We start from the raw sequence: 15,724 nt of genomic DNA on the forward strand, positions 1-15,724 counted from the left end.
GTCTCCATTTTTACTTTTTCTTAGTGCATTTCTGAAATATTGAAGTGAAGAGGGTGCATGTAGGAGTGGCTGGAAGGACAGACAGGGAGATTCAGAACATATGGGATAGTATATTCCCTCTATCCAAGTTGAAATCACTACAAGTTCCCTTTGTCAAAATCTTGTGCCAACAGCGTTATGAATTTTTAGAGTTTGCAAAGTTAATGAGAAACAGGAGTAGACTATCTCCACAACAGCTGGTGGCCACAGTAACCATTACACAAAATAGGAGTTTTGACTAATACGTCAGACAGCGTGAGGCTGGTGTCTGTAAACTAATAATTTCATTTTGGGCTAAAGTCGATGCAGTGTGACAAATACCACAGGACTGGGACCTCTGGGAGACAGAAAGAGACAGAACGAGAGGGACAAAGATAAACAGCAATCAAAACAGCTCTGCTGAAAATTAAAATAATGCCAAAACTACGCCTACAGAACGCATTCCCGTGTTGTGTGTCTGCAGCTGGCATCCAGGGCTATAAACAAGTCGATTCCTGTGATGCACTGACATGCCTTTTGCTGATCACTTTCATAGTGCTAATAAACAGGTCAATCATGCTGCGTTCATCTCCAGACAGAAACATTAAAAGACAGCAGTAAAGCTCAGCGGTAAGACATTCCATGGAGGAGTGCAACATCACGCTTGCTTTTCAGTAGGGTGATTCAAACCAGAAATCGCCAGCTGGGATCAAACAGAGGGCATCATCATTATCCTTATTTATTGACAGACACGTACAAACGATTAATCAGTCAGCAAGTTGCAGAAAAAATATTGACACAATAAACCCCCCACCAGTGACAATTTTTAATGAGCTGTTATAACAATTATCATACACATATGATTTTCAGCCAGCGTGTACAAAAATGGCCAAAGAAAACGTCATTATACCCATGCTCAGAAGTCATGCTGTCCATGTTTTCAACAAAGGCTCATACACACAGGTTCTGCTTTTTTGGCTAACAGAAGCAATTGTCAAAAACTGAAATTTGAAGCAGGTCTTCCTGACAGTCTCAAAGACTAGATCTTAAAAAAACGAATTAGTTTCAAAATAAGACTGAATATACAGGAAGTGCGGTGCAAGACAGAAAGTGGGTCGGGGTTTCATGTGGCCCAAAAGAAGACGCTGCAGCTCCTGGTTTCCTGTTTGTCTTCTTTATTATTAATTCACATTCTTTCGATCACGCAGACAATACCTGTGTTGTATTCCTAGCGCTAAACACAGTCTGTCTGTTGTCCAGAATATTATTAGATAGGCTTCCATTCTGAGCAGTAATGCCTGAAAGAAGAACGTATTATTAATTAAAGGTATACATTTGGTTACAAGGTCTTTATTATTAAAGGAGCACATATTAAGTCATAATTTACTAATTGAGGGGGCATATGACATTAAATTATTCAGGTATGTAGCCCATTGTGTGATAAATGTTGATTGTATTTGTTTACATTTTACAGTAAGTAAAGAGAACGGAGACGCAAGGAGAACTTTGTAGACTTTTGAATGACCCTCTAATGGCTTTTATTGTTACATGCTGACAGTGGATCTGATACAAGGTAGTTTCTCTATCTGAGATCTGTCTAGTGGTTGGACAATAAAGGAGCCTAGTGTGCTTGCTACTGATCTTGGCTACTATTGGGTTGCAACGCATGACAAATAACCTCTCGGCATCTTAACCAGTGGTTTTAATGAAGCACGAGTTCCCTGAAATGTGCATGGTGGTAATGTTAAAGCACAGCCAATGGAAGCGAGAATGAAAGGCTGTAACCCAAAGTCAAAGAGACGCACAGCTGCCATCCCGATAAAGGGTGACCGCGCTGTACAGAGATGTTAGACAGAGTTCAGTTTTATCTTTCCCTTTCCGGCAGACCACAAACAACACACTTTTTTCCACTGAAGTCAATTCTTTTATGCCCCGTAATGATTTCCTGTTATTTGGTTTCAGAAATAACAGGAAACACATCATTAATGAAGTGAGGATATGTACATCAAAAAAGGCCAAAATGGCTACAGTCCAGTCCTCCCCTCCCATGTTCAGTCTTTGTGTAGGTTTACTTTTAAAGTGATGCTGCAAGGGTTTCTAGTTGCACAAACGGGTTAGGGACCTTGTTTTTATAGTGCTGCTAGGGGACGGTTTGCAGATCTAAATAAAAGGGAGGGAAGAGGGCGTAGGCATCACCATTTTACTTTTACACACAGAAAACTGTGGTCAGACAACGAAGCATTTTGATCATGCCCATCGTATACACGCCCATCCTTTCAGCTGCTTCCCCAAAACAAGTGTGTTATAGGGTCAAGCACCGTGCTGTTAACTCCATGTTACACCACGCAGGTCTTCAGACTCCTGTCTGAAGGTTCACCTGAAGTGATTCTGACCACCCTGTGCAAAACATTCCAGAGACCAGAATGACATTAAGCCTCAGAGTCTGGGGACTCACGCCATTCTGGAATGTCTCCAGGAATTACCTTATTATTAACAGTATGTGCCTCTTATGTCAGGTATTGTAAGAGTCTTGGTAAATGACAGATGGCCAAGGGCAGTCGTGTTGCCTATTCCTCCTGTTTATGCTTTTCCACTCTGCGTTTTAGCAGGGGAATGATAAAAGCCAAAGGGCATCCAGACGAAGCAACAAGGCCCCTTTTTAAGTGTCTCTCCCCTTAGAAGAAGTTTGACTTTGCTTTAAAGTTGGTGTGGTTGGCGTGACCTTTCACCTGACATGCAGACTTGCGAAGATTGCCCTCATTCTTCTGGGGCCTTTGCGCAAACATCGAAAGGCCTTTGGGCTGTTTTACGAAAGAATGCAAAGTACTCACCCCCCCGTCTAAATGCTGTACTCACTGTATGCACACATGTTTGGTGACACAGTGTTCCAAACGGGGTTGCACTGGAGTTACCTGTGATCGTTATAACCAAGGAAACCATAATTTCATCAGGCTGAACTGCCGTTTTTAATTAGGTTTAATTAGGTTTAGAGTTTTCATAATCAGATAACAAGGATTTCCGGTTTTCTGTGATCAAGGTACCGTCCACAACCTCTCTGCACAATGCCAGAGCAGTTCATCCACAGATCAGCTGTTGGTTTCAGAGTGTGTTTCATGTGTGTAAATTTGGTCATTTGCAAATGAACCACTCCTATGAGAAAGTCTGACATCATGCGGTTTTGAAAAGCACTCCAATCGTTTACATGCCCTATGAATTTTTTTATGGGGACGTGCTTCAATCTTAAGATCAAAAATATAGTATTTAAAGAAGGGGGCTGGTAATTCTAATGAACAGCATGTGTTGTAAGGCATTCTGTCTTTGAGTCCATCAGTAGGAAGACAAATCAATGTAGACAAGTTTGAACAATTCCTGTGAGATGCAGAGACAAGAACAGGGGTCAGAGGTCAAAGAGGAAGGGGAGAGAGCTGAGGCCTACAGGAGGGAGAGCAGAGCTAGACATAAATGCTTTTCCAGATTGCTGGAAATGTGAAATGTGATTGGTGAAATGTGCTCAGATATAGTCTTTTGCACTTATTTATGGCACTAATGCATCACACCTGCAGTCTAGCAGTGAACAAAAACTGTAGTTTGTTTCCTCTTTATTTCAACTGTATTTAGGCCAGTCATATATTTACTCATGGATGGAACATCAGAACAGGTACAATACAGAGCAAACTTTAAGCTAACTTTTTCCCCTCATTTTGTGTTCTAGCCATGCTCGAGAGACGTATGATTTCCTAATGCGGTCTGTTTTCCGCTGCAGGTCCTGCCCTTCCCGAGTCAGGTGGTGTATAACCGGGTGGGGAAGTGTGGCAGCCGCACCGTGGTTCTGCTGCTGAGAATCCTGGCGGAGAGGCACCAGTTCAACCTGGTCTCCTCCGACATACACAACAAGACCAGGCTCACCAAACATGAGCAGGTGAGGGTGGCCGCTGTTTTTTGGTGGGGTTGTTGGGACGTATGCGGTGATGCCAGTGACTTTAAGTCTGTCAAAGGAGTGGCTGTGAGTATGCTTTCTGAAACAGTGTGTATTTGAGCCCGAGAATTAAATGCACTATGTATCAGGAGTCTCTGCTGCTACCGCTGTGTTGTATATCTGTCCGCACGGTAGAAGATAGATAGAGTGTTTTCATAGGCCCTCAGCATGGGAAGCAAAAGGTTTCCAAGTCTTTGGGCTCATTTCATCCAAACCATCAATTAACTGTGAAGCAGGCCGAAATGATGACTTTCCTGACTTTTCATTTCAACAGTACAACGAGGTGCATAGAACAAAGGCAGGAGAAGAATGCAAGCCTCAGCTTCAGAGGCCGGGGTTGCCAGGGTGCAAGCGCAGTAGCACGACGGAAGGCCGATGTGTATTATGGAACGCTTCCGAAAGGCACTTAGTGGCAAACGGCCCTCCTCTCCGCATGGTTTTCCAAAAACACTCAGTGGCTCCAGACATGGTGCTGACAGCCTTGGGGGGGCTGTCTGAATGCACCTGCTTGCGGTGAGATCTGTCTCAGGAACTCTCAGCGCAAGGCCAATAAAAACTCCTCAATTATACCCCAATAAATTATGCTTCATGCCCACCAGCATCAGCAAAGAGTATGGCTCATTAATTAAGTACATGCTCAGCTTTTCAAAAATAAAAGGGCTCCACAGTTTAAGCTTGCTTTGTTTGAGGTGACTTTCATAGTGCTTGAGGAGGTTTGTGTATATTTTAAATAGTAGCAAACCACAGTTCAATTAAGTCTGAAGTTTGTGTAACCAAATGCCGATGTTGCAATCTTTCCAGAACATTTACAGCTGATGTGCAGTTGTGAAGTTTTTTTTTTTAATTTGTTCCGTTTTTACACTTGGGTTGAAATATTTGGAAAAGCTGTTTGATCAAACATTGCTCATCTCAGTTGTTTTTAACACAAACATTTAAAATGTATGCTAATCTTGTTTATGCCTTATAAAGAGCTGATAATCAGTTCAGTCACAGTAAATCTTGAGCTTTTCCGTTCTAATCCCAAAAAGGCTGTCTGTTGGCCGCTAGCAGACTTTTTCTGGGATTCTGTTAAACTGATACTAACAGTCTGGTCGGAAAGCCAGCTGTAGCTTGTTGTGTTAAAGATCTCCGTGTGCAAACAGTTCCCAGCAAACAGCCTGTGTCTCAGACTCCTGCATGAATTAATAAGAGGGATGTTTTATTTTTTGCTAGACCTATAACACAGACAGCTGTGTGTTAGCTCACTAAAGCTGTTTATGAGGCTTCGGGCAGTCCTTTCTACACTGCATTTCCCCAGGAACGTAATGTGCCATAGAACCACAAATGTGCAACTGTTCTAAACATAAAGCGGCATTAAAAAAAAAAGCTGCCTGATGCCTGACTCCTACAGTGGTGCTAAACGAGACGCGTAATTGCTCTCCTCTCCTGGATGCCCCTGCACAGATGCCTTTCACATGTCCATCTCACTGACCCCGTACACGGCTCTGCACCGTCCCGTTCAACACAACGTTTCGCACGCGGCGGTCTTCAGGAGAGCCTCAGCTCACGTACTCTGTGGTTTCCGTGCAATTTTGCTGCTAAATGACATTATAGAAAAAGATGGAACAGTCATAAAAGTGGACCACAGGATGTTAAAATATGATTATTTGCATTATTATTACAGTATTTTTTCTCCTTTTTGGCAGATGCCTCCGTCTGAAGTGGTTAATACATGTATACTGGCTTTAAATGCATATCAGATTAAGAACAATGAAAATATAGGTACAGAACAGTTAGTAACATATTAAGATGAAAAACGGCACTAAGCCTACAGAGTAATAATTTAGCATATATACAGTGCCTAACAGTTGACCCACATGCCTACAGTCCAGCATACTAATTTACACATAGAAATTAATAATACACAGTTTAACAACTAGCTTATATCATAGTGTTTACCAGGTTCTGAACAATGAACAACTGTTGCAACATTATCTTACTTCACTGTACTTACGGTGTCTCTGCAATGATCTGTAAAAGCTACATAATACTATGCGAGGTTAAACCTAGTAGTGTTAAAGAACTTGAATGGACACACTTATGTGTGGAAGTGCTGGAAGTCGCTCTGGGTAAGAGCGTCTGTTAAATGAATGTAGTGTAATGTAGCCGGAGTTACCAGTTGAATTGCCGCGTGTGGTTAATCCATATGGACATATGATCTGGCACGTGTGGACCAGACGCAGTGTGGTGCAGATGACTGCTGCTCAGGCCTGTCATAGGCACAACAGGTGGGATAGATCCACAGGCCCAGGGGACTGGAGCAGGGGGATCCACAGTAAGCTGCTGGTATTTATAGAGCTGGCCTGTGGCATCGGGGCTGTCTCGGCCTGATGGATATGAGGGCTCCTGGTTTTACACACGGGTTACAGGGGACAGTCGCCGCCCTCCGTTTCCCCGGTGACCCTAATCGACCCTGCTGACTCGGCCTCTGAGGTCCTCACATCCTATAAAAAAAGCCCAAATAGAGCAGGCAAGGCCAATCTGCTGCTCACGAGTAACCCCTCCCCCCCCGTCCTTGGCGGGACAGGGGTACACATGCACCTCTGTGGAAATGTGATCCTTGTGGGACAGAGGTGGGGTGGGGTGGTGGGGGTGTGTTAGGGGAGAGTTTGGTGTGGCCTGTTTGCACAGTCCCAGAGCTCTGACGAAGTCAATCAGAGTTCTTTTAACAAGCCGTCGGCTCAGGAAGTGGAGGGGGCAGCAGCTATGCCTGGAATTCCAGCCCGCAACCCGTTTTCCCTCTCCCCTTGGCTCCTCGCGACCCACAGCTGGGATTAAGTGGACAGGCGGGTACGGGGGTGGGAGGTTCAGGGGAAAAAGGGCATGTGTGGAGAGGGGCGGAGGGGGTAAAGCCTGACCGAAAATGCCCCCAGCTTCTTTTTTTTTAATTATTTACAAAAACATGCTCAAGATCCTAATTTAATTAGACACTGCTGGGAGTACACAATAGGCTAATTGGATAGCCAAGTGTGAGCAGAGGGTTATGGGGCAGAGTGTGGAAATTTACTGAAACTGACGGAGCTGAGTGGAGCTGGCCGGGCAGGAGTCCTGACTAGGACCTCAGATATATTACTGTACCTGTCTGAACACCCATGACGTAATGGCTTCTTTCACATGTTTACAGTACACCACATCCACATCATTTGACTGCCAATACACTTCAGTGCACTCCCAGTTAATTTTCTAAAGTGTTTATTAGACACGCATAGGCCTATACAAATCCATGTGTTCATGTGGAGTCACGGACAGTGACTGCATACAAGTCATTTTTATTGGCGGTTGTCTTGAGGTAGTCCTGTTGACTGGCATGGCAGCTTTCAGAAAAGGCACTCACCATCCAGCTGGAGCAATGTCAGCACACTACACAACAGTTTGTATCTTAGGTGGGTGTGACAAGTAACTAAGGCTAATTATTGGCTGGTTAACACACTCAGCAATTTGATTGATGTTTTATGTTTAATTGTTAAAATGTGATGTGACAAAAGAAGGTTCTTTAGAAAGTCCTTTTGTATTACATGTATGTTTGAAGTTTTGAGGACAGACATATTGTTGAAATAATAAAATAATGACAGAAGGTTGAAGAGCATTGCCAATTTCTTTATGTAATACATAGTGTTTAAACATTTTTACCCTCCCACTATGTAGAACCATTAGAGTTTGTAATATGGACCTTCGTTGACACACAACTTGCTGGAGCTATCTGGTGATGTAAGTGATTGGCTGATTAGTGTTGTTCTGTATTTCTATTGGTTCATACAAACCTCAATCTCCCATCACCACCCTCAGTGGTTTCTGGCACCCTAGCTGAAAACCACTGTGTCTAACACCAGAGGTGTTTATTCAGAAGCGAGCCGCCTCAGTTAAAAACATCAAACAGAGTACATCAAAGTGGGAGCTGAAGGAGATGCAGCGGATTCAAAGCACAGAGAAACAAAAGACACCTGCACTGAACCCCAAAGCTGAGCCCAGTCTGCTGTCCCATCTCTAAAGCTGGATAAACCACAACAACAGATGACACACAACCAGAAAACCAGCTTCCTTCCTGTTTCACACTACAAACAAGTTTACACTTCAGCAGTGATCGGGACTCCCACTGCTCTTTGAGGGAGGGTGTCATATCTGTACAACACGCATACATTCTTACTTTTGACCTTAAGTAGAAAAGTGTTATAAAGTGTTTTAAAAATTATGAACTAGTGACCTGTTAAGGTTTAAGCAATTAATTACCTCTTTGCAGGCTATGACCATTGCCTAAAGTACACAGTTCAGTACATTACAGCTCTTTTAAAGTCAGCAGTGTTGATTTTCAGCTTGGTATTTTAGTCAACTTTTTCAAATGTTAACAATGTTTAACACTGCTTACACACTCCATGGTCAGGACTGTTCGTGCATGATTCTGTGTCTTGGATGCTAGGTTCATAACAGTGTCTTTTTCTAGCACAGTGATCATCCATTCTATTCACAGAAGATCAAGTGTATCTGTAGAAGACTAGGATCCATGTACCCACACAGACCCAGTTAACCATGAAGCATTTTTGATCACCAGAATGCAACACAAGAATGGTTACAAGATGTTCAACCACAAAAAAAATTCATATTGCAGATGTTGTTTCATATTACTGACCAAATGACGTGAAGAAAGAATTGCTCATTAGCTGTAGTTCAGTAGGAGAGTCAAATGGATCGTTGCAGGAAAAGGGGCTTGGAAATAATGAACCACTGGCATTGTGATGGTAGAGCAAGTAACCAGAGTGGGACCCTCTGTAATGGAATGTTTGGAAAGTCATTGGAAGCATACAGTTTATCCTTTTGTCCACCCGAACAGTAACTGTATTGTAGCAGCATTACGTTGTTGTAATTTATCATCTGGTTATTTGGGTTAATGGAAAGTTTTAAAAAGTAATTTTGATGGCGTGAACCAGCAGGACGGAACATATGGGCTTTATCAAGCATAACTGGCCTCAACATGTGGCCTTCATTAAGTCATGTTAATGTAATGATGCTGTTTTCAAATGACCTAAGTATTTTCCACATCAAGACTTGACACAGCATCAAGGATCTACCGGCTCCCTTGTTTCATGGTGCTAGGGGCTCTTCGGCCATGCTTTTCCCTTCCTATTAAAAGCGAAACAATATAAGATGTGCCTTCATCATGAAGAACGTCATTCTGTGTCATTTTCTATTTTCCTTTAACACTTGAAGTGGCTGTTAAATTCTAATGGCTCCTCATAACTCAAACAGCAGTGAAGACAGTCTGTAGATGAATAATGTTCTGCATTAAGGTAGAGCCAGAATGATGCAATAAAGCTTGACAGTCACACCGCTGTGAGCACATTGCACCTGCAGGGGGAGCTGTCCTCAGAATTTATGGTTTCATATGATTCCAAGAAGTTAAGAGAAAGATGCACCATACGGGAACTGATAAGGGTTCGCTTCTGTTTTAGAAGCAATTTCCTAGTGAAGTTGGGAAGTGGCAGAAAAGCAGATAATTTACCTCTCCATCCTGGTCTTGTTTTGTTTCATTTTTGCAATATAGAAAGAGAATATCCATGAAATGTCATTTTCCCCAAACTGCCATTTTGAAACGTGTGCAGAGTGGGTTTCTCACCATTGCTGTTGTATCCTGTACTGATGTATATTTTGTATTTTCAGCTTTGCTTTGACTGCTTGCCATTTCCGTATCTGCCTTTCAGGTGGACCTAATGAGGAATATAAGTAACATACCCCAGCCGTTCCTTTACACAAGGCATGTGCACTTTCTCAACTTTACAAGGTAAGAGTCAGGGAGCATCAGTCCTCATCTTAATGACATTTTTCAAGGTGCATTTTTCCAGCAATGCAAGTAACATGACTGCTGTCGTACTAATTAGCATGTGACTGAGGTGAACTTTAGCTAACTGACGTCACGTTTATCTTGATTTAATAAACTGTCAGCCATGATCAAACGCACGGCTTTGTTTTTTCCCCCTTTTTTTATCAGGTTTAGAATAGAGCAGCCCGTGTACATCAACATCATAAGAGATCCGATAAACCGCTTTCTGTCCAACTACTTCTTCCGTCGCTTTGGGGACTGGAGAGGAGAGCAGAACCACCTGATCCGAACTCCTGGAATGAAGGATGATGAACGATATCTAGTGAGTCCTGTTTTTTTTCCTCCCCCGTTTATCTTTCATTTTATGCCCAATGCCTCGTGGCATTTCTCTGTCTCTTTAATCTGTCATCTCGCAATAAAATCTTACAGATTGCCATCTCTGGGACTTCATTAGTATTCCCAACAGCCTCCCATCTCTCTGAACTCGGTGCTGCTCGGCGGCTCTCGGCGAATACAATAAAAGTTCATTATTTTAAGGGAGAGAAAGTTTACACACAGACTTCAGTGGAGATGTTCAGGGGTGCATTCCTCCAGAGGTCAGGGGTCGGTTTGCTTCCTCACAGGAATAATGCACTTGGTTGCTGCAGTGTGTGTACAGATGAGCGGTGCTGACATGAGTTGTGTGTTTCTACTGCTTTTCCAAAATGCTCGGTGGCAAAAGAGGTCGTTTGGAAGCGACTCCGCTCCATCATTATTTAATCAAAAACTAATCAAACGCAATTGCATGTGTCTTGTGGCCGGTTGAAAGTGTACACTGGCAGAGGAAAAGAGAACAGGAAATCAAAACAAGAATGCTCGCATGCCGAAAAGCGAGGAACTCTCTTTCACCTTCCAGGACAGAGATGCTCACGAGATTTGCATCTCGTTACAGAGGAGCAAAGCACAAGCCTGGTCTGAGGTTCTGAACAGCGAGCTTTCAGCGGCCGGCTTGTACATCACGGCTGCCTTTCCTGTAGCACATGCTGTTCACACATGTCTTTGCTCAGACGCAGATACTCTACACTGAGAAGTTCAAGTCTGTCAGATGATAACCTGTGTGTGAATCAAGAGCGGGTTACTTTCATGTGGAGATTTTGAGAACGGAGGCTAGAGGCAGGCGGGGTCATTAAGGGGGAAGCTGACTGCGGAGCCAGAAGCCTGCCAGACTGGCGTGTCCAGAGGACCACAATCGGTATGTCACAGAAGTTGCCTCGGCCTGTTTGTGTGGTTAGCTCATGAAGCAGCTGCACACACGGTATCGTGCACCTTGCCTTTGATATCTCTCCTTTCCTGCGTATCCAATACGAACATCCATGTGTGGAAGATAACTGCGTCAATGTTCACGTGTGGGAAATGTACATTTTTATAGCTATGAGATACAGCTAGTTATTTAAGGCAGCCTTTTATATGACCCAAAGAATGATGATTTCCCCAGAACTTTTCTGGGAGGGTTGAGAGAATGATTTGTTGGGTTTATTTCACTTGATGTGATAAACTGTAGTGTGAAATATGAAGTAAAAACACAGGGAAACATAGGCTATATAGGGCAGGTATGCTGGCATATGTCTGTGTGTAACATGGAAGGGAGGTGCTACCTTTGCTTTTAAACTTTTGTCTGTTGCGCTGTTAAGTTTATAAGCTTGGCAGCTCTACTGTCGTTTTGAGTGATTGATGGCAGCTTTGTGTGTTCGAAATGATGTAGCTGTGTGGTTCAGATAAGATATTGTGTAAAGAGCAGGGCTCTCCGCATAGTTGCTGGTGGCCTTCTGTAAATCATTATAATCAGTGCAGAAGCGGAGCTTAACCCCACAGATACGCATGCTACTGGAATTCCCCCTCCTTCCCCTAAGCCACACACACGCCTAAATGCACTCTCATACGCACACAGTCTCACGCACACACACACATACGCATACACATACACACACATACACATATACACACTTTGATACACACACATACACATGCACTCTCATTTGCGTACACACACACACTCTTATACACACGTGCACATGCACTCTAATTCACATACATACACACACACACACACACACACACAGATCCATGCACAGTCTCACATACACACACACATACACAGTTCCATGCATGGTCTCACACACACATACTGTACACTCTTATACACACGCATGTAAACATAAACCCTCATACTCAGGCACACACACAGACACACAGACACACACACACACGCAGACACACACACTGAGACCCATGCAGTCTCACGCACACACACGCAAACTTACAGTCAGAGCAAGTGAATGTTTCAGATGGAATTTGATTCTGTGTAATTGAGTTCTGTTGAACGGTCCCAGGAGCTTTAAGCATGTGAGTGGAGTTATTTAAGTATGCAGCACGTGAGGCCTTGCAGCAAGGCACTGATTTCAGCCAAGGGGCCTCTTGGCCCAAAAAGTCAACCTCACTTGGTTGAGGGGCCAGCTCCAGCCAATCTCGGGTTACAGTTCTCACCAGGCCAAGATGCTGAGAGCCCCACACCGAGCTGAAAGCGAGCCTTTCCGGCCGTACATGGACCGAAACCCGGCCTGCCGTCCAGGTCAGAACCTCGGAGAAGGAAACGGTTGCTTTTGCTCACAGCATTTTTCTTCCCAGCGCATTTGTTATTAGCACATTCCTGCGGCACATTAGACTTTCCATCACCTTCTTTTCCCCTCTGCTCAGTACGGCGCACAGTCAAACATCTGGCCGTGACTCATAGCATAGCAGCAGCAGGCAGCCGCGATTCTCCGGGAGGGATGTTAGCTGGCGACCTGGCGCTCGGGCCTTTACGTTACGGAAGGCAAGTGGATCAAAGGGATGGGGGGCTGGAAGTGTGTGTGGGACGCAGCGGGGTGGGGGGGAGCTGGGCAGGGACGGAGAGCGGGTGTAAGCGCTGGACGCTTGGGCCTCCACCGTCAGCGCAGGCTGCAGGAAATTACATCTGAGGTGGCAGACAGCCCATCTGTTGCTGGACTGAAATAAAATAGGCGCTCTGGCACAAAGCGCCGCCGCTGTTTACATAGCTGTGCTGGCTTCCCCTTCTACCTGCAGGCCCCCGCGGCGGCGGCTACCACCGCAAACCCGCCGCCACCGCCCGCAAGGTGAGCGGCCCCTCGGCGGCAGTGTTCCACTACTCCATTCCTCCCTCCCAAGGGAGGGGAGGGGGGGAGATGGGGGTCATGGCCTGCCAGCTCTGGGTGCCTGTGCCAGGGCTGACCTGAGCTCCAGAGGGAAAAGGGAGCTTTGGCAGAGCGCAGGGGAAGGGCTGGGTCTTGTTGTGGCAGGTGGCAGAGGAGAACAAGACGTATTAAAGGGAGGATGTGTACAAAAAAATGACCATCAGGCCTTCTTTTAAGTAAATCTATGATGTATTGCCCAAAAAAAATCTGAATTACAGATGTATTGCGAGCTTCCAGTTGAAATAAGACACTGTTGTTGAGTGAAATGTTAGTAACGTCAGTAGCAGCGTGTATGCTGGATGCCAAATTCCGCATGATAAGCGTGGACGTGCAAAGCGATTAGGGAGGAACCTCCACGACGTGAATGTTTTCATATGCGCTCAGGTCCTGTTATCCATCTGGTTGGAATTGCGTGTGTGTGTGTATATAAATAAGAGTGGCCTCATTCCCGGCCGTCTCCAAAATGACAGCTGTGTCTGCTCCAGCCGTCCTCGGCCGGGAGAGGGCCAGTCCAGCGTGGTTCTGCTGCGGACTCTGCAGCGAAGAGCACATCTAATTTGGCCTACGTGCCGCATTCTCATACCTGCAATTTCACGTTGGCTCCTTCGCTTGTTTGTGCCTTTTAAGAAAAAAACAATCCTTTTGTTTTACCTTAGAAATATTACAAATCCCAAACACTGGGTTCTTAATGGTCTTGTTGGTTTTGGCAGGTTTGTGAGTGTGCAGTACGATGGTAGGAATTTTGCTCACTCCATAATTTTAGCTTGAACACACCTAAGTCTTCGCACGCTGTGTGGTTCCAGCATTCACACGAGCTGAAGGGTTTCTTTCCATTGGCTAAATTAGGCATATTTGTCTCATTGGACCATGAGCAAAGGGGATGTGGGGTGGGGATAGGGGGTTGCGGACTCTTCATAACTCTTCCTAAGTTCCTAATGTAGGGCAGCAGTGTAGTATAGTGGTAAGGAGCAGGACTCAAAAGCAAAAGGTTACTGGTTTGATTCTCTACTGGGACTCTTGCACCAGTAAATCTTCATCTGTGTAAATGTGTAACATGTAAAAAATTGTAACCTACGTAAGACTGGATAAGAGTGTCTGCTAAATGCCAATAATGTAATGTAACTCTTCCAGCACTGAGCCAGTACCTCTCTGCTGATTTGGTACTTCCTTCATCAGATTGCTGACCGCTGTTTGTCCCCTTTGCGCAGGGGCGGGTCAAACTGAGATATGAATCGCCATGAATCATCCGCTTGGTTGTCAGTCCACAGCAATACATTGTTCCTTTTCCACGATCCTGAGGAACACGAGGCTTGTCCGCTCCGCGTAGTCCAAGGGGGGTCATCCTCTGACCCGACCGCGGACGAATCCTCCACGACAAAACAGCACGGGGGCCGAGGGCCGCCTGGTCACCCTCCGCTGTAAACTTCCTGTTGTGCAGTTTTGGATGGGCTCCCGTTTTCTGTGGCTAATTTATCAGCCCTCGACCTCCGCCCTCCTGGGCATAGGAGCAGTTTTTCGTTTAACAGCAGAAGCTGATGGGAGGAATGATTAAAAACATGTTTTTTCCTTGTCACAAAAAATGAAAAATGTACCAGTGTAGTCTTAGCTTTAGGAGCTGCTATTGTAAATAATGAACGGTATGTAGTGTACAGTATTGTGTTCATGTTAGACACTGTGGCTTACTTCCAACCATTCAACCCTCCATTGTCAATAGTAAACACTGGAAACAAATGTAGTTTACAAAAAGATTGTCTAGATACTAGATTGTCAATAAAATCTGGGCTTGAAGTAATCAAAAAACAAAAAGTAGGTGCTAAGCATTAACCCCAAAAGAAAAATTAGAATACAGACTGAGTACGCGGTTGTAAATGAAGCAGATAAGTATATTTATCCAGCAGGGACGGGAAGCAGTACTTAGTCAAGAAAGTCAGCACAACTTTAATGAAGAGTAAACTTAGAGTCAGGACCTCAGACACATGCTCAGTTAGTGGTAACATGATGTAATGATTAAGGACTTGGGCTTGTTACCAGGAGGTTACATGTTTGAATCCAAGGTTCGGGCAGTGCTTTTGAGCCCTTGGGCAAGGTATATAACCCAAACTACTTGAGTAATCACCCAGCTCTATAAATGGAACTTATGGAAACTAATGGTGTCCTATTCACCATAGACATCATCGGGCTGGATTCATAGAGCTGTGTCCCTGAGAATGCTCTCACTCCACTGGGAAGAGGTTTCAAAGCTTCTCTGTCAGTGTGTAATGGTGTCCTGTTCTTTCCTGTTCCTCCTGGGCAGCATTGTGGCGTAGTAGTAAAGAGCAGGACTTGTAATGGAAAGGCTGCTGGTTTGATTCCCCACCCGGGGCACTGTTGCTGTACCCTTGGGCAAGGTACTTAACCCACTATTGCCTCAGTAGATATCCAGCTGCATAAATGGATAACGTAAAACTAGTAACCTATTGTGTAAGTTACTCTGGATAAGAGTGTCTGCTAAATGACAGTAATGTAATGTAATACAGCTTTATGTTGGGCTGTCAGTTCCTTTCTCCAATGCCTTAGAGGAGAGACAAGCCTCTTAACAAAGTCCAGGTACCACTCAATGGCTGCATAACGATTTGGTAACGTCATCAAAACGTTCCTGCCTGCTGCTCC

At 44.5% G+C, this 15,724-nt stretch overlaps 1 protein-coding gene across 1 annotated transcript in view; it reads left to right on the top strand.

The window, feature by feature from the left end:
• usta (uronyl 2-sulfotransferase a) overlaps positions 1-15,724 on the top strand; it is a 63,807-nt gene that overhangs the window by 37,869 nt on the left and 10,214 nt on the right. Inside the window, exons 3-5 of the mRNA XM_036549866.1 lie at positions 3,782-3,937; positions 9,727-9,806; positions 10,014-10,167. Of these exons, the coding sequence (XP_036405759.1) occupies positions 3,782-3,937; positions 9,727-9,806; positions 10,014-10,167 (390 nt within the window). The remainder of the gene's footprint in view (positions 1-3,781; positions 3,938-9,726; positions 9,807-10,013; positions 10,168-15,724) is intronic.

Source organism: Megalops cyprinoides, chromosome 17, assembly GCF_013368585.1.
Source record: "Megalops cyprinoides isolate fMegCyp1 chromosome 17, fMegCyp1.pri, whole genome shotgun sequence".
Taxonomy (NCBI): Eukaryota; Metazoa; Chordata; class Actinopteri; order Elopiformes; family Megalopidae; genus Megalops; species Megalops cyprinoides.